Source organism: Cynocephalus volans, chromosome 2 (genome assembly GCF_027409185.1).
Source record: "Cynocephalus volans isolate mCynVol1 chromosome 2, mCynVol1.pri, whole genome shotgun sequence".
In the NCBI taxonomy this organism is placed as follows: Eukaryota; Metazoa; Chordata; class Mammalia; order Dermoptera; family Cynocephalidae; genus Cynocephalus; species Cynocephalus volans.
Window position 1 is genome coordinate 206,123,173 of NC_084461.1, and position 18,735 is coordinate 206,141,907.

The 18,735-nt window shown below is 39.6% G+C and overlaps 1 protein-coding gene across 3 annotated transcripts in view; it reads left to right on the plus strand.

The window, feature by feature from the left end:
- Positions 1–18,735, plus strand: part of LOC134369290 (sodium/glucose cotransporter 1-like) — a 76,424-nt gene that overhangs the window by 43,085 nt on the left and 14,604 nt on the right. For all 3 annotated transcript variants that reach the window (XM_063085641.1, XM_063085639.1, XM_063085640.1), the window contains exons 6-10: positions 1,749–1,854; positions 2,861–2,941; positions 3,448–3,668; positions 3,900–4,035; positions 5,414–5,521. In XM_063085641.1, coding sequence (XP_062941711.1) covers positions 1,749–1,854; positions 2,861–2,941; positions 3,448–3,668; positions 3,900–4,035; positions 5,414–5,521 — 652 coding nt within the window. The remainder of the gene's footprint in view (positions 1–1,748; positions 1,855–2,860; positions 2,942–3,447; positions 3,669–3,899; positions 4,036–5,413; positions 5,522–18,735) is intronic.

Consider the following 18,735-nt stretch of genomic DNA (forward strand, 5'->3'; position numbering starts at 1 on the left):
CCTCAGGAGCTGCAGTGAGATGGGAAGGGGGGAGATGAGAAGAGAGAGGAGATGCAAGAGTCCAACCTTGCCGGCCCATTCCCCAGGACTCTGACCGGGCACCCTTAGCATGCCCTGAAATGTATTAGGTTTTGTGCAATAAAACAGCGTGTGCATTCCATCTAGGGGAAGTCTAATTTCTCCTGCACCTGAAGGTTTGGAAACAAAAGATTCACCATGTTCATCCCTTATACTACCTTTCCTGGTAGTATTTTGGAGATGATATGAAAATTTATTTTGGGTGACCCCAGCGCTCTCTGCTGGTTTATATTAGCAGCTGCACCATCCAGCCAGGTAGAAGGTTCTTTATGAAGCACCTAAATGAGACAGGAAGAGGAGAGAGGCGGGCAGTGGAAGAACTGCAGCAAGAACATAACTAACGAATTCAGGATTGAAGAGGGAACAATTCTCCTGAAAATTGCATGCAATAATCTAGATAAAACCACCTGGTACCAACTTGCTATGCAAGAGGTGCTTGGTGATGTTCTGGTTGTGTTTGAGTGAGGATGGACTCCATCTGGGTTCAGGAAATAAAATGATGATCTTGCTGAAGTTTCTTTCCACTGTGGAGTAGGAATGGGGTTTCCTATTCATGGCCTCTTGAGCACTCAGACGTATTTTTGGGAATAGATCTGATAAACCTGTGCACACCGAGGTGTAAATGATGGATAATAGCTTAGAGCAACAGTCTACGGATGGGTTGGAAGGAACATCAAGGTGTTCCTTGGCAAAAAGAGTTTCATAGTTAAATGAGTTTGTGAAGTGTTGTGTACCGTGCTCCCGTCCTGGGAATTCCAGTACAGAGTGTACATTATAGGCTCAGAGAAGTTGTGTGGCAAAGACACTGCCTTAACTTTTTATTTATTTTTATTATTTCTGATTGACACATAATAATTGTACACATTTATGGGGTACAGAGTGATATTTTGATACATATATACAAGGTCTGATGATCAAATCAGGGTAATTAGCATACCCATCACCTCAAACATTTATCATTTATTTGTGTTGAGTACATTCAAAATCCTCTTTTCTAGCTATTTGAAAATGTATGATAAGTTATTAATTATAGTCACCTAATGGTATTGTAGAATACCAGAACTTATTCTTGCTATCTAGTTGTAAGTTTGTATCAGGCAACCAACTTCTCCCTACCCTGCCCGCCTTACCAGCCTCTAGTAACCTCAATTCTTCTCTACTTCTATGAGCTTAACTTTTTTAGCTCCCACCTGAGAACATGCAGTGCTTGACATTTCACTTAACATAATGTCTTCCAGGTTCATCCTCGTTGCCACGAATGACAGGACTTTATTCTTTTTATGTCTGAGTTGTATTCCTTTGTGTATATATACCACATTTTCTTTACCCATTTATTTGTCAATGGACACTTCATTTGACTCCATATCTTGGCTATTGTGAATAGTGCTGCAATAAATATGGGGGTGCAGATATATCTCCAGTGTACTAATTTCCTTTCCTTTGGATAAATACCCAGTAGTGATATTGCTGGATCATATGTTAGTTCTGTTTTTAAGAAATAGCCTTACCTTTGTTTGACCTAGCATTTCACAGACATTTTTGACCATGGAATCCTTTTTCTTATGAAGTACCTATTATCATCTTGAAGAAAGCCTACTTGGAAACTTAGGAATAGAGCTTGGACCCTGTGGCCTCTTCCACTCCTAACTCCACCTCTCCTCTCCTTCCAGGCAGATATCTTCTCTGGGGCCATATTCATCAATCTGGCTGTGGGCCTGAATCTATACCTGGCCATTGTTCTTTTATTGGCTATCACTGCCCTTTATACAATCACAGGTGAGTTCATTCAAACGAACTAGCTCAAGCCCAGCTAGTTCATGAAAGATAAAAGGAGGTAGGAGACATGATTTCTGCTGTTGAGGAGGAGAGGAACACCCAGGAAACAGTTTGAGAATGGAGTATTTGGTTGGTCCCCACTCAAAGACCCAACAAGTTATAGGATTGGTCTCAGAAAGCTCCAGTGTACTGGAATAGTCAGAACAACTTCTTAGAGGAGGTGGGGCAAAGCTTGGTTCTGAAGGTCGTGGAGATGACTTGGCTAAGTTGGGACAATCAGGGGAGTGCCAGATGCAGGAATAAGTGAGAGCAGGGAATGGAAGCAGGAATGGGCATGGACTGAGGTGGAGGCAGGGGGAGCAGGCAGATGTTCTTGGCTGGGCAAGGGTGGTTTTGGCTGGAGGAGGGTGACCAGAGAAGCTAGTACATGAATAACAATTGGGGGCTCCTTTGCAGAGGTGCTACTCTGCCTAGTTGGTGGGGATGGAGGGCAGGATCAGCAATGGAACTTGCTGCTCAAAAGGAGCCCTACAGCTTTGGGGGCAGGAAGATACTTAGATGGTGTGAGAAAAGAGAGAGTGGACATAGAACTCATCTTTTCAAATGAGCCAGTGTCCCCAGACATTGCTACAGTCAGCTCTTTGCTCTTCTCTGCCTTCATTTGTGGAAGATGCTTCTTCTTACCATAGAAGAGCCATCTGCTTTGATCCTTCTTGTCGCTTAAAAGGGTCACATCAAGTTCTTCCCTCTCAAGCAGGGAGGAACATCCTCCTCTCCCCAAGGCCTCACAAGCATTTCTCAGAAAAGGAGATGTATGGGAACATTCTGAGTTGCAGAACACTGTAACAGGACAAGAGAGGGAAGGAAGGAAAGGCAGGTGGGTGACTGAGGGGGGTTGGTTCTCAGAAGGTGTGCAAGAGATAGAGGGAAGAGGGTGGGGAAAGGAAACAAGTGGACAGGTCCCCCTCCACATGAGGTAAGATGTGTTGTCTTCCTGCCTGCTTAGGGGGCCTGGCAGCTGTGATTTACACGGACACCTTGCAGACAGTGATCATGTTGGTGGGATCTATTATCCTGACTGGGTTTGGTAAGTGGGACAAGGGCAGGCTGGAGAAGTGGGGGTGGAAGTAGAGGCATGCAGCCCAGGAAGAGAAAAGCAAATCTGGCCTTCTCCCCTGCTGCCAGCCCGGGCAGTGAGCATGTGCGTACTCTGCGCTCCCAAGGGGAGTGGTCCAGCCTGGATTGGCCATCATTGTGGGTGTGTAGGGGCAGCTTCCTCACCATTGGAGGACTGAGGTCTTCCTTTCAATAATTAAAATACCTTTCCTTATGTAAAGAAGTTTATGGTTGGAACACGTTCACAAGTAACTACTTTGGATCCTCATAGTAGCTCCCAAGGGGACTTTGCAGGGTTAATAAACTCATTCTATGGATGAGAAAGCTGAGGCCCAGAGTGGGAAGCTGAATGACCAAGACCATACAGTGAGGGCTCTTTTGGTTGGGTCCTCTCAGTTTCTCAGGCATCCACAGAAGAAAACTGCTATAAAGAGTTGAACGTTTCAGAGTGTTCATTTTTGTACCAATGTTTTGCAGCTTTTCACAAAGTGGGAGGGTATGAGGCCTTCATGGAGAAGTATATGAAAGCCATTCCAACCTTGATTTCTGATGGAAACCTCACTGTTGAGGAAAAATGCTACACTCCGAGGGCCGACTCCTTCCACATTTTCCGAGATCCCATCACGGGAGACATCCCATGGCCTGGGCTCATCTTTGGGCTGACCATCCTTGCCCTGTGGTACTGGTGCACAGATCAGGTACCCAGGCTGGATGGGCAGGGTTGACGGGATCTTCCCCAGGGCACTGCAAGAACTTCTGTCTGTCTGTGGCTTGTGTGGTTGGGAAAGCCAGGGGAGGCTCATGTGGTAGGTAGGTCACTGAGCCCTGGTGACATGGGAGTGCCAGGCCAGGGATCCAGGATGGGGTAGCAGGAGGGTATCATGGGGTCTCTGACCTGTACCCCTCTCATATTGGGCTTTCCCTGGCAGGTCATTGTGCAGCGCTGCCTCTCGGCCAAAAACATGTCACACGTGAAGGCTGGCTGCATCCTGTGTGGGTACCTGAAGCTGCTGCCCATGTTCCTCATGGTGATGACGGGGATGGTCAGCCGCATTCTGTACACAGGTGATGTCTTCTGCTGGACTTACTGGCTACTCTTCCATTTTCCTGGCTCAAAGTCAATTCTAAAGTCCTGTAGCTCCATGCTTTCTCTTTTCCATCTTTTCCTTTTCTTGCCGTGATCACTGACGTTATTGTTCCCCTGCTAGACAGTGAGCAACTTGAGAGCACAGAACTTTTGGAGATGCCTTCCTTGGTTTCTTACATTGGCAGTTGCTTTCCCCCTTTTTTCAAATCTTCTAAAGTCATGACGTGCCTCCAGGTTGCTTCTTCCAGCTAATAATATTTGCTCAATTGTTGCTCACTCTCCCCAGCCCCTCCCCCAGGCTTGTAGTGGTGTGTATGATTTCCTTTCTAATTGTAATGTCAAAGGACACAGACAGTCTCTAACTGCTCACTGCTCTAAGCCCTGGTTCCTGGACCATTTCCTTGAAGGTGCCCCAAGCCTTGCACTTTACAATCTAGGGTGATAGATTCTTCCTTGGCCTTTTTGTGGCCACTCCAGCATTGCCATTTGTAATTTTTTTTTTGATCAGCTATCACGGGTCAAAACTGTTTCCTGGAATGTGAAATAATGGCAAAATAACCACAGAGTGATAGTTTGGTGAGCACCCTCCGAAATGAAGACAAGACAGTCTGGGAGAACTTGCTGTCACTGGCTGTGTGCTCCTAAAGTGCTCTCACAGTCCTATACTGACTGAATAGTTCATATTATAATGGATATTACACAAATTTATTCATAAAAATATTTGAAATAGTGTCATAATGAATCAGGGCTATATTGGGCAGCACTAAATGAAGTACACGTATATATAGTAGGTACCTAATAAGTGTTTGTTGGTCTGAATTCTATACAAGTTTCTAAAATTTTCTCCAAGTCTCTAGATCATGTCTCCTTCTCCTCCCAGACTGTTTCTTTTCTTTCTTTCTTTCTTTCTTTCTTTTTTTAATCTCTATCCCAGATTTCCCACATCTTGGAAGCAGTACCCAACAGTCCTGCCACTGGAGAATTCCCTCAGTTGTCTGAGCATTCAACACTACTTGCAAGAGGTGCTTAAATTAAACCTCAACATTAGGAGCCATAAGTCACTGTGATTTTCAGGAAAAACTAGCTGCAGGGTAGTTAGCTCAAGTCTAAGGACTGTGCCTCCTCCCTTCATACCCTGAACATTTCTTTATTTCCTTTTCGCCTCTGCCTAGGAATGGTCATTCCTCTCTATTCAGCAGGGGCATGGCACAGAGGGGCTCAGCTGGGAGCTGCACTTTTTGAGGAATGCTTTCAGGGCCTTGGGCAGTCCTGTTTGAAGCCTTGTTTTAAGAAGTTGAACTTTGGAAATATTTCCCTGATGTCTGCTTGCTGACATGGCTCTTCATCTCTCCCCAGAAAAAATTGCCTGTGTCCTCCCCTCGGAATGTGAGAAATATTGCGGCACCAAGGTCGGCTGTACCAACATTGCCTACCCAACCTTAGTGGTGGAGCTCATGCCTAACGGTGAGAGTCTTTCTTGGGAGGCTGGTGGGGTCTTCCTTGAGAAGCTGATGGAGTTTAGGCTCCACTTAGATTTCTGTGGGCCTCCTGGGGCAAAGCCATCTCTGAACCTGGATTATCAATAGGGAAAGCTTCACTCTGGGTGCCCTCAGTTTTTGAACGTGTCTTCTCTTAGTGGGAAGGAGACATATGGCTTGGTTGGGCTCTGTGAGTCCTGGTACTTGTTCATCAGCCATGCTTGGAAAGGAGATGATCTGAAAACTCATTAGGGAAAAATGTGATTTTTCCATGCTCATCTAGAAGGTCTTTCAAAGCTCTCCAACAGAGGGAATGCCATTATGGAAATCAGTATGGAGGTTCCTCAAAAATTTAAAAGTAGAACTGCCATATGATCCAGCAATCCCACTACTGGCTATATATCTAAAGCAAATGAAATCAGTATATCAAGGCAATATCTGCACTCCCATGTTTGTTGCAGAATTATTCACAGTAGTCAAGATATAGAATCAACCCAAGTGCCCATCAATGGTTAAATAGATAAAGGTAATGTGGTATATATACACAATGGAATACTATTTAGCTTTTAAAAAGAAGGAAATCCTGTCATTTGCGACAGCATGGATGAACCTGGAGAACATTATATTAAGTGAAATAAGCCAGATACAGAAAGATAAATACTGCATGTTCTCACTTAAATGTAGAATCTAAAACAGTTGAACTCACAGGAGCAGGGAGAAGAATGGTGGTTACCAGGGGCTGCCGTGTAGGTAGGGAGGTGGATTAGGGAGACGTCGGTCAAAGGATACAAAGTTTCCTTAGACGGGAGAAATAAATTCAAGAGATCTATCGTCCAACATGGAATTATAGTTAAGAACAATGTATTGCATACTTGAAAATTGCTAAGTGAGTAGATTTTAAGTGTTCTCACCACAAAAAACAAGTATGCGAAGTGATGGGTATGTTAATTAGTTCAATTTAGCCATTCCACAATGTACACATATTTTGAAACATCGTATTTAACACTATAAATATATATAATTTTTGTCAATTAAAAATAAATAAAAGGAAAGTTCCTCAACAGATATTAATGTGGTGCCTTGAACTAAGTCCAGAGGAGATTACTTGGAGATTAGGTTGACTTCTAGGCTATTTCAAGGAAATATATGGAGAAAAAGGCAAGGTTTTAGCTCTAGAACGAGAAAGTTTGAAGCAGTAGATGGATGGGATTCAAGGGGGCTTCTCACCATAAAGAATATGTTATCCCAGTAGATTGAGTACTTAACTCTGAGTCTCCAATAGCTACTAGAGTTTTGGGATTGACATGTGGGGTTGCAGTTCATGTTTTCTATTGAAGAAAAATCTTCTGATTCTGACTCTCGGGATTTGCATCTGGTTAGGTTATGGGGTCTCAGCAGACAAACAATTCAAAGGTATAAACCAGATAAAATTAGAATATACTTTATACTGAAAGGAACTTAGAGGCCATCTAGTCAAACCCCTTTATTTTACAGTTGGTGAAACTGAGGCCTGCATAGGGGAAGTGACTTTTCTAAGGCCACCCTGCAACTTGGTGTCTGCCATCTGGCTTGCTTAACTCTGCTCAAGGCTGGAATTGAAGAATTTGGGAGGATTTTCTTTTTAACCATTGGCTTCATACGTGACCTTGGGCAAACATTTGCATTCAAATTATATGAAAATAGGAGTAACACAGTGTGCTTATTAATTAAGGTTGCATCTAGCAAAAGTCATGATGGCTCTTTTAGAGTTCTGGCTTGGATTACACTGGCCTTTTACACTGGGACTGATTACACCGGGAGTGTTTATGTTATTTCCTTAGACTGGCAGATCCTTATGGAGGACTGTAGCTGTGAACATTATGTTAGAGTGGACCGTGCACAACAGAAAGCTATGCGTCATGCAGAACAACAAAATGCTGTGTTCACGTGTGCCATTGCCGTTCCCTCCCCTATGACCACCCTGTGCTAGATCAAATAGAATTGTCCATTCCTCGCCTGACTTGACTTTTCAGTAGCACTCAGCATTATTGATTACTCGTCGTTCCTGAGTTATTCTCTCCTCTTGGATTTCATAATACTATACTCTCCTGTTTATCTCTTTTCTCCATCCTCTTTGGCTGCTCCTTTTTGCCTTATTTGCAGGTTCACTCTCCTCTGCATGGCCAGTAAACGTTTCCCCACCAATCTCCATCAAATTGTGTTGATTTTGTCTCTTAAATGTCTGTTATATTCATCTACCTCTCTCTTTTTATATCTGTTACCCCAGTGTGATATACCATTGTTTCTTGCCTGGTCTCTTGTAAAATTATGTTCAACAAATATTTGCTGAGTGAATAAATGAGTGAGGGTTTGATAATAAGAGTGTGGAACAGAGAGGAGAGTTCTATTCCAGCTTAGCAATTTCAGGATAAAGTAACCTGGAGCAAGTGGCAGAGCTGGAAGCTCTACCTACAGACCCCTTGAAATGGACCTTTGTTTTATCACCTGAAAAATGAGAGAGTTGGACTAGATGATCTTTATAACTCTTATAACTCTTTATAGCTCTGATAGTCTGTGATCTACCTTACACAAACTCAGGAGGAACCATTTGAAAGACCTCCCAGCAAATGACAAAATAATTGGAATAGGCAGCCTTTATGATTCATTTTACAAGGCTATAGATGAAGCCATAAAATTATTTACAGATACAAAATCTGGAGGAATGACAGAATCATGTTCCAAAAAGATCTCAGGAGGCCTGAATGTTGACTCAAATCGAACAAACTGAAGTTTATAGAGATGTAAGTTAAATTCTATGTATTTGGGTCCCCCAATCCTAATTATATAGGAATATTGGAAGAAGCTGAGGATAATTAGCTTAGAAAAGACAAAGTTCAAGGGGACATGAGCTGTCTTTGAATATATGAAAGATGGTAAAATACATGAAGGATAAGACCTGTTCTGTTGAGTAGCATAAGGACTATATCTGAAGCTCTATAGAAGCAAATTTTGCCAAGAGGAAGCAGGCACTGTAGGGTAGTGGATTTCTTGTTGCTGGAGGGTTTGACAGAGGAAGTGTTGTGGAAGGGATTCATGAGTCAGATGGATGATAGGCCTAGGTGTTCCTAAGGTTACTTTTACTACTGAGACTGTTAATCTGTACTCTTGTTGGTGGACCCTCAGCCTTCCAGCCTCAGCAGGTACAGCCCTGTGGCCTCCTTGGTATGGAAAGAATAATAGAGATTATAGCCAACTATGCTTTCCACGACTGGGAAAACGTTAAGAAAAATTCCTCATTCTGATTTGGGTAGATGTAGTAGTCTCCTTATTTAACACAACAAGAAATGAGGCCTAGAGGTTGGCATAACTTGCTCAATAAACATTGTATACCAAATAGAAGTTGTATACCATATAACTTTATTGAGCTATAATTTTGACATACCACACAACTCACCCATTTAAGGTACACAATTCAGTGGTTTTTGGTATATTTACAGAGTTGTGCAACCATCACCACAATCGGTTTTAGAAATTTTTTTTACCCCATAAAGAAATCCTGTACCTGCTAAAGAAATTAGCAGTCAGTTCCTATTTTACCCCAAATCCCCAGCACTAGGCAACCACTAATGTAATTCCTGTCTCTATGGGTTTGCCTTTTCTGGACATTTCATATAAATAGAATCATATAATATATGGTTCTTTGTGACTGGCTTCTTTCACCTAGCATAATGTTTTCAAGGTCATCCGTGTTGTAGTGTGCATTTGTACTTCATTCTTTTTTATTGATGAATAATATTCCACTGCATGTTTATTCATTTATCAGTTTTTAAAGTTTATTGAAATATAATTGATTGTACTGTAAGACTTGTGCACCATGCACAAATCCCACACGTCGGGACGGCTCACCTCACAGAGTCCACGAGACAGAGACTGCTGCAATCAAGCAAGAGGAGTTTATTCCAGCATGCTGGGGTCACTCAGTCTGCTGGACAAGAGCAACCCTGAGCTCTTAACACAAGAACTTCTTATACAGTTTTTTAGACAGACTTTGGCAACAGGATGAGTTGTTTATTGTTTACAGGTTATCAGAGGTGGCCTTTGGATTTATTGGTGGGCTTTAGCGGGCTGGCACACCAATAAGGAATAGTGTATTTCCCAATCATTTATCTTTCTTGTGGCCAGGTGGCCTCTAGATAAGGAACTGGTCAGTTCCTGGAACCGGGTGGTGATTACTCCCTTCCTGGAATTTAGCGTGCTTGGGCTTGCCTTGACTTGCCTGGCCTCTGCATATCCCCTTAGAAGCTGCCTTACTTAAAATGGCATTAGTTATGTTTTATCATCAGAAGCAAATTGTGCATGTTAAAGTTATATTTTATTCTTACAGTACATGTCTGTGGGGTACAGAATTGAATATCAATACCTATGTGCAATATGTGATTCTCAAATCATGATAATTAGTATATTTGTCATTATACAATGTAATCATTTTTTGTGACCCTTTGCCAATTTCTCGCTAATCTCCTCCTCTCCCTTTTCCACCTCTGTGGCCTCAGTTCTGTTCTCTCTTTTTGAAAGTTCAATGAATTATTGTGATTGTTGTATCTTTCTTCCTTTTTAAAAGTTTATTTATTTTCTTAGCTCCCATTTATGAATGAGGACATGTGGTATTTCTGTTTCTGTGTCTGGCTTATTTCACTTACCATAATTTTCTCTAAGTTTATCCATGTTGCTATGAATGGCAGGCTTTTATTATTTTTAATGGCACAGTAGTAGTACTCCATTGTGTATATATACCACATTTTCCTTACCTAGTCATTTGTCAATGGACATTTAGGTTGGTTCCATATTTTGGCTATTGTAAGTAGAGCTGTGATAAACATGGGGAGTGTAGGTATCTCTTTGACATGATAATTTCCTTTCATTTGGATATATATACCCAGCAGTGGGATTGCTGGATTGTATGGCAGTTCTATGTGTAGTTTGAGGAACCTTTATACTGTTTTCCATAATGGCTTCACTAATTTACAATCCCACCGACATTGTAGGAGGGTTTCCCTTTTTCTGCATCCTCACCAACATTTGTTATTCTCTACCTTTTTGATAATGGCAGTTTAACTGGGGTGAGATGGTATCTCAGTGTGGTTTTGATTTGGATTTCCCTGATGCTGAGTGATGTTGAGCATTTTTTCATGTGTCTGTTCGCCATTTGTATATCTTCCTTTGAGAAATGTCTATTCAGCTCTTTTGCCCATTTTCAAATTGGGTTACTTTTTTTTTTTTTTTTTTTTACTGTAAGTTGATTAAGTTCCTTATATATTCTGGATGTTGATCCTTTGTCAGATGTATACTTTGCAAGTATTTTCATCCATTCTGTAGATTGTCTTTTCGCTCTGTTAAGCGTTTCTTTGTGTAGAAACTTTTTAGTTTGATATAGTCCCATTTGCTTATTTTCCCTTTTGTTGCCTGTGCTTTTGGGGTCTTATTCATAAAATCTTTTATTTATTTATTTATTTATTTTTATATTTTATTTTGTCAATATACATTGTGGCTGATTATTGTTGCCCATCACCAAAACCTCCCTCCCTCCTCCCTACCCCCCTCCCCACCACCAATGTCCCCTCTGTTTGCTTGTCGTATCAACCTCAAGTAATTGTGGTTATTGTGGTTGTTATGTCTTCTCCACCCCCCCACCGTTTTTTTTTTTTTTGTGTGTGTGTGTGTGTGTGAATTTATATATTAATTTTTATCTCCCACCAATAAGTGAGAACATGTGGTATTTCTCTTTCTGTGCCTGACTGTTTCACTTAATATAATTCTCTCAAGGTCCATCCATGTTGTTGCAAATTGCAGTATTTCATTCGTTTTTATAGCTGAGTAGTATTCCATTGTGTAGATGTACCACGTTTTCCATATCCACTCATCTGATGATGGACATTTGGGCTGGTTCCAATGCTTGGCTATTGGAAAGAGTGCTGTGATGAACATTGGGGAACAGGTATACCTTCGACTTGATGATTTCCATTCCTCTGGGTATATTCCCAACAGTGGGATAGCTGGGTCGTATGGTAGATCTATCTGCAATTGTTTGAGGAACCTCCATACCATTTTCCATAGAGGCTGCACCATTTTGTAGCCCCACCAACAATGTATGAGAGTTCCTTTTTCTCCGCAACCTCGCCAGCATTTATCGTTCATAGTCTTTTGGATTTTAGCCATCCTAACTGGGGTTAGATGGTATCTCAATGTGGTTTTGATTTGCATTTCCCAGATGCTGAGTGATGTTGAGCATTTTTTCATATGTCTGTTGGCCATTTGTATATCTTCCTTAGAGAAATGCCTACTTAGCTCTTTTGTCCATTTTTTAATTGGGTTGCTTGTTTTCTTCTTGTAAAGTTGTTTGAGTTCCTTATATATTGCGGATATTAATCCTTTGTCAGATGTTATTTTTGCAAATATTTTCTCCCACTCTGTTGGTTGTCTTTTAACTCTGCTAATTGTTTCTTTTGCTGTGCAGAAGCTCTTTAGTTTGATATAATCCCATTTGTTTATTTTTCCTTTGGTTGCCCGTGCTTTTGGGGTCGTATTCATGAAGTCTGTGTCCAGTCCTATTTCCTGAAGTGTTTCTCCTATGTTTTCTTTAAGAAGTTTTATTGTTTTAGGGTGTATATTTAAATCCTTAATCCATTTTGAGTTGATTTTAGTATATGGTGAGAGGTATGGGTCTACTTTCATTCTCCTGCATATGGATATCCAGTTATCCCAGCACCATTTGCTGAAGAGGCAGTTCCTTCCCCAGTGAATAGGCTTGGTGCCTTTGTCAAAGGACAGATGGCAGTAAGGGTGTGGGTTGATTTCTGGATTCTCGGTTGATTTCTGGATTCTCTATTCTATTCCATTGATCAGTGTGTCTGTTTTTATGCCAGTACCATACTGTTTTGGTTATTATAGCTTTGTAGTATAGCTTAAAGTCAGGTAGTGTTATGCCTCTAGCTTTATCTTTTTGCTCAGCATTGCTTTGGCTGTGCGTGGTCTTTTATTATTCCATATAAATGTCTGGATAGTTCTTTCCATTTCTGAGAAAAATGTCTTTGGAATTTTGATGGGGATTGCATTGAATTTGTATATCACTTTGGGTAGTATGGACATTTTCACTATGTTGATTCTTCCAATCCAAGAGCATGGGATATCTTTCCATCTTCTTGTATCCTCTCTAATTTCTCTCAGCAGTGGTTTGTAGTTCTCATTATAGAGATTTTTCACATCCTTGGTTAACTCAATTCCCAAGTATTTTATTTTTTTGGTGGCTATTGTAAATGGGCAGGCTTTCTTGATTTCTCGTTCTGCATGTTCACTATTGGAGAAAAGAAATGCTACTGATTTTTGTGTGTTGATTTTGTGTCCTGCTACTGTGCTGAAATCATTTATCAATTCCAAGAGTTTTTTTGTAGAGGTTTTAGGCTGTTCGATATATAGGATCATGTCATCTGCAAACAGGGACAGTTTGACTTCATCTTTTCCAATCTGGATGCCCTTTATTTCCTTCTCTTCTCTGATTGCTCTGGCTAGTACTTCCAACACTATGTTGAATAGGAGTGGTGAGAGTGGGCATCCTTGTCTAGTTCCTGTTCTTAAAGGAAAAGCTTTCAGCTTTTCCCCATTCAGGATGATATTGACAGTGGGTTTCTCATATATGGCTTTAATTATGTTGAGATACTTTCCCTCTATACCTAACTTATAGAGGGTCTTTCTCAAGAATGAGTGCTGAATTTTATCAAATGCTTTTTCAGCATCTATAGAGATGATCATATGGTCCTTGTGTTTGACTTTATTAATATGGTGTATCACATTTATTGATTTGTGTATGTTGAACCCACCTTGCATCCCTGGGATGAATCCTACTTGATCGTGGAGAATAATTTTACGTATGTATTGCTGTATTCTGTTTGCTAGTATTTTAGTGAGGATTTTTGCATCTATTTTCGTCAAGGATATCGGCCTGTAGTTTTCTTTTTTGGTTATATCTTTACCTGGTTTTGGTATCAGGATGATGTTTGCATCATAGAATGAGTTTGGGAGATTTGCATCTGTTTCAATCTTTTGGAATAGTTTTTAAAGAATTGGTGTCAATTCCTCTTTGAATGTTTGGTAAAATTCTGCTGTGAATCCATCTAGTCCTGGGCTTTTCTTTGTTGGGAGCCTTCTGATAACAGCTTCAATCTCCTTTATTGTTATTGGTCTGTTCAAATTTTCTACGTCTTCAGGGTTCAGTTTTGGGAGCTTGTGTGTGTCCATAAATTTATCCATTTCCTCCAGATTTTCAAATTTGTTGGCGTATAGTTGTTTATAGTGGTCTCGAATGATTCCTTGTATTTCAGATGAATCAGTTGTAATATCGCCTTTTTCATTTCTAATATTTGTTATTTGAATCTTCTCTCTTCTTTTTTTGTTAGCCACGCTAATGGTTTGTCAATTTTATTTATCTTTTCAAAAACCAACTGTTTGATTCATTGATCTTTTGTATTGTTTTTTGGGTTTCATTTTCATTCAGTTCTGCTCTGATCTTAATGATTTCTTTCCGTCTGCTAACTTTAGGTTTGGATTGTTCTTGTTTTTCTAGTTCTGTAAGGTGAAGGGTTAGGTTGTTCACTTGCCATCTTTCCATTCTTCTGAGGTGAGCGTTTAATGCAATAAATTTTCCCCTTAATACTGCTTTTGCAGTATCCCACAGGTTTTGGTATGATGTATCATTATTTTCATTAGTTTCAAGAAATTTTTTGATTTCCTGTTTGATTTCTTCTTCGACCCATATGTCATTAAGTAGTATGCTGTTTAATTTCCATGTGTTTGTATAGTTTCCAGAGTTTCGTTTGTTATTAATTTCTAGTTTTAATCCATTGTGGTCTTAGAAGATACATGGGATAATTCCAATTTTTTTGAATTCATTGAGACTTGATTTGTGACCTAATATGTGATCTATCCTGGAGAATGATCCATGTGCTGATGAGAAGAATGAATATTCTGAGGTTGTTGGATGGAATGTTCTGTAGATATCTGCCAATTCCAATTGGTCTAGAGTCTTGTTTAGGTCTTGTGTTTCTCTACTGATTCTTTGCCTAGATGATCTGTCCAATTTTGATAGTGGGGTGTTCAGGTCCCCTGCTATTATGGTATTAGTGTCTATTTCCTTCTTTAGGTCTAATAGAGTTTGTTTTATAAATCTGGCTGCTCCGACATTGGGTGCGTATATATTTATGATTGTTATGTCTTCTTGATGGATCAATCCTTTTATCATTATATAGTGGCCCTCAGTATCTCTTTTTATGGTTTTTAGTTTAAAGTCTATTTTATCAGATATAAGAATACCTACTCCAGCTCGTGTTTTCATTTCTGTTTGCATGGTAAATCTTTTTCTATCCTTTCACTCTTAGTCTATGGGAGTCTTTATAGGTGAGGTGGGTCTCCTGAAGGCTGCATATAGTTGGGTCCTCCTTTTTAATCCAGTCAGCCAGTCTGTGTCTTTTGAGTGGGGAATTTAATCCTTTTACATTAAGAGTTGTTATTCAAAGGTTTTGATTTACTCCTAGCATTTTCTTGATTTTTGTTTAGATGTCTTAAGTGTCTTTTGTTCCTTTCTTTCTGATTTACTGTTTGTTTTCTGTATTTGTTGGTTCCTTGGGTTGTAGATAGCTTTTTTTGTTTGTTTTCTCTTCATTGTTGGCATTTTTATTATACTCGTGGGTTTTGATTTTTCTTGGGTTTTTATGGCAGTGATAGTTTTTTTTCAGGTACCAAACCCAGTACTCCCTTGAGAATTTCTTGTAAGGGTGGTTGTGTGGTATCGAACTCCCACAGCTTTTGTTTGTCTGAGAAATATACTATTGGCCCTTCATTTTGGAAGGATAGCTTTTTGGGGTAGATTATTCTTGGCTGGCAATCTCTGTGTTTTAGTATTTTGAATATATCATCCCATTCCTTTCCGGCTTTTAGAGTTTGTGATGAAAAATCTGATGTTAGTCTGATTGTGGCTCCCTTATAAGTGATTTCACACTTCTCTCTTGCAGCTTTTAAGATTTTCTCTTTGTCTTTGAGTTTTGCCAATTTGACTATAACATGTCTTGGAGAAGACCTTTTTGGGTTGAATACAGTTAGGGACCTTTGAGCTTCCTGAATCTGAAAATCTGTGTATTTTCCTATACCTGGGAAGTTTTCTGCCACTATTTTGTTGAGTATGTTTTCAATGCGATCTCCTTTTTCCTCTCCTTCTGGAGTACCCATGACTTGGATATTTGAGCGCTTAAGGTTTTCTGATATCTCTCTTAGATTTTCTTCAATGTTTTTAATTCTTTTTTCTTTTTTTTTTGTTTGCTTGTGTTATTTCAAACAGCCCATCTTCAAGGTCATAAGTTCTTTCTTCTACTTCTGCAATCCTGCTGGTTAAACTCTCTGTTGTGTTTTTTATTTTGTTGAATGAATTCTTCAGCTCAGCAAGCTCTGCTACATTCTTTTTCAGGGCATTGATTTCCTTGTAGATTTCTTCTTCCAGGTCCTATATACTTTTCCTCATTTCATCGTGTTGTCTAGCTGAATTTTTTTGTATCTCCTTCAGTTTCCTTAGAATTATCACTCATAATTCCTTTTCAGACATTTCAAGGACTTCTTATTCTATAGGATCTAGAACTTGAGAGTCATTACCCTTTGGTGGTGTACTTTCTTGATTTTTCATATTTCTGGTATCTTTCCTTTTATTTTTAGTCATTGTGGCAGGGGATTTCACGGTCCACTGGTTTGACACTATTGTCTGGCTAAGATGCTGCTGGGGCTGTCAATTCGGCATGGCTGCCTCAGTGTCTGCTCAGTTGGCCACTAGTGCCTTGCTTGTGTGGTTGTCTTGGGTCTTGGGCCTCTCTGGAGAGGCACCTCTCTGGTCAGCATGCACTTGGCTGTGCTGGGGATGGAGTCTGGAGGTGGCAGTGAGGCCTACCTGCTGGGTCGCGTGCTGGCACCGCAGGGCGTGTGGTCTCCGTGAAACTTCCGCTTCTCCAGCTGGGCATCTCTGTTCCATGCACACTCCGGCTTTATTTTTTTTGCTTGGGATTGCTTTGGTTATTCGAGGTCTTTTGTTGTTCCATATGAATGCGAGGATAGTTTTTTCCATTTCTGTGAAGAAAGTCATTTTGATGGGGATTGCATTAAATCTGTAGATCACTTTGGGTAATATGGACATTTTCACAATGTTTGTTCTTCCAGTCCAAGAGCATGTAGTGTCTTTTCATATTTTTGTGTCCTCTTTAATTTCTTTCAGCACTTGTTTGCAGTTCTTGTTGTAGAGATCTTTCACCTCTTTGGTTTAATTGATTCCTAGGTATCTTATTTTTTGAGGGACATTATAAATGGGCTTGCTTTCTTGATTTGTTTTTCTGCTATGTTGTTATTGAAGTATAAAAACACTTCTGATTTTTGTGTGTTGATTTTGTATCCTGCAATGTTACCAAAATAGTTCATCAGCTCTAAGAGCTTTTTTGTGAAGTGTTTAGGCTATTCTATATATAAGATCCTGTGCTCTGCAAACAGGGACAGCTTGATTTCATTTTTTCCATTCTGGATGCCCTTAATTTATTTCTTTTGTCTGATTGCTATGGCTAGATTTCTAATACTATGTTAAATAGGAGTGGTGAGATTGGGCATCCTTGTATTGTTCCTGTTCCAATACTTTATTGGTGGTAGTTTTGTCGTATATGGCATTTACTGTGTTGAGATACTTCTCTTCTATACCTAATTTGCTGCAAGTCTTTATCATAAGGGATGCTGATTTTTTTCAAATGCTTTTTCTGCATCCATTGAGATAATCATGTGGTTTTTGTCCTTGATTTTGTTGATGTATCACATTTATTGATTAGCATACGTTGAACCATCCTTGCATGCCTGAGATGAATCCCACTTGATCATGGGGTATAATTTTTTTTATGTGTTGCCACATTATGTTTGCTAATATTTTGTTGAGGATTTTTACATCTATGTTCATCAGAAATATTGGCCTGTAGTTCTACGTTTCTGTTTATCTGGTTTTGGTATCACAGTGATGCTGGCTTCATAGAATGAGTTTAGGAGAATGGTTTCTGTTTCAATATTTTGGAATAGTTTGAAGAGAATTGGTATTAATTCCCCATTAAAGGTTTGGTGGAATTCTGCCATAAAGCCATCTGGTCCTGGGCTTTCTTCATTGGGAGACTGCTGATTACTGCTTCAATTGCATGACTTGTTATTGGTCCGTTCAGGTTTTCTATTTCTTCTTGATTCAGTCTTGGTAGTTTGTATGTGTCCAGAAATTTATCCATTTTCTCCAGGTTTTCAAATTTTTTGGCATATAGTTGTTTGTAATAGTCTCTGATGATTCTTTGTATTTTTGTGGTATTGGTTATGATGTCTCCTTTTTCATTTCTGATTATTGTTATTTGGGTCTTCTCTTTTCTTTTTTTTAGTTAGACTAGCTAATGGTTTGTTTATCTTCTCAAAAACCAACTTTTTGTTTCATTAATTTTTTTATTATTATTTTGTCTCTATATCATTTAACTGAGCTCTGATCTTAGTTATTTCTTTCTGTGTACTAATTTTGGGATTGGATTGTTCTTGTTTTTCTAGTTCTTTGAGGTTTCAAGTAGGGTGTTTATTTGAAACCTATTCTTTTGGTATAAGCATTTATTGCAATAAACTTCCTTTTATTACTGCTTTTGCAGTATCTCACAGGTTTTGGTATAATGTGTCTTTATTTTCATTAGTTTCTAGAAATTTTTTGATTTCTTGTTTAATTTCTTCGTGGACCCATAGGTCATTTAGGAGCATGTTGTTTAATTTCCATGCATTTGTACAGTGGCCAGAGTTTTGCTTGTCATTGATTTCTAGTTTTAATCCATTGTGATCTGAAAAGATACTTGAAATGATTTTGGTCTTTTAAAATTTGTTGAGACTTGATTTATGACCTAACATGTGGTCTATGCTGGGGAATGTTCCATGTGCTGATGAGAAGAATGTATATTCTGTAGTTGTTGGTTGAAATGTTCTGTAGATATCTGCCAGGTCCAATTGGTCTAAAGTGTATCTTAAATCCTGTGTTTCTCTGTTGATTTTTTGCCTAGATGATCTGTCCATTGCTGAGAGAGGTGTGTTCAGATCTCCCATTATTGTCATATTAGGGTCTATCTCTTTCTTTAGGTCTAATAGTGT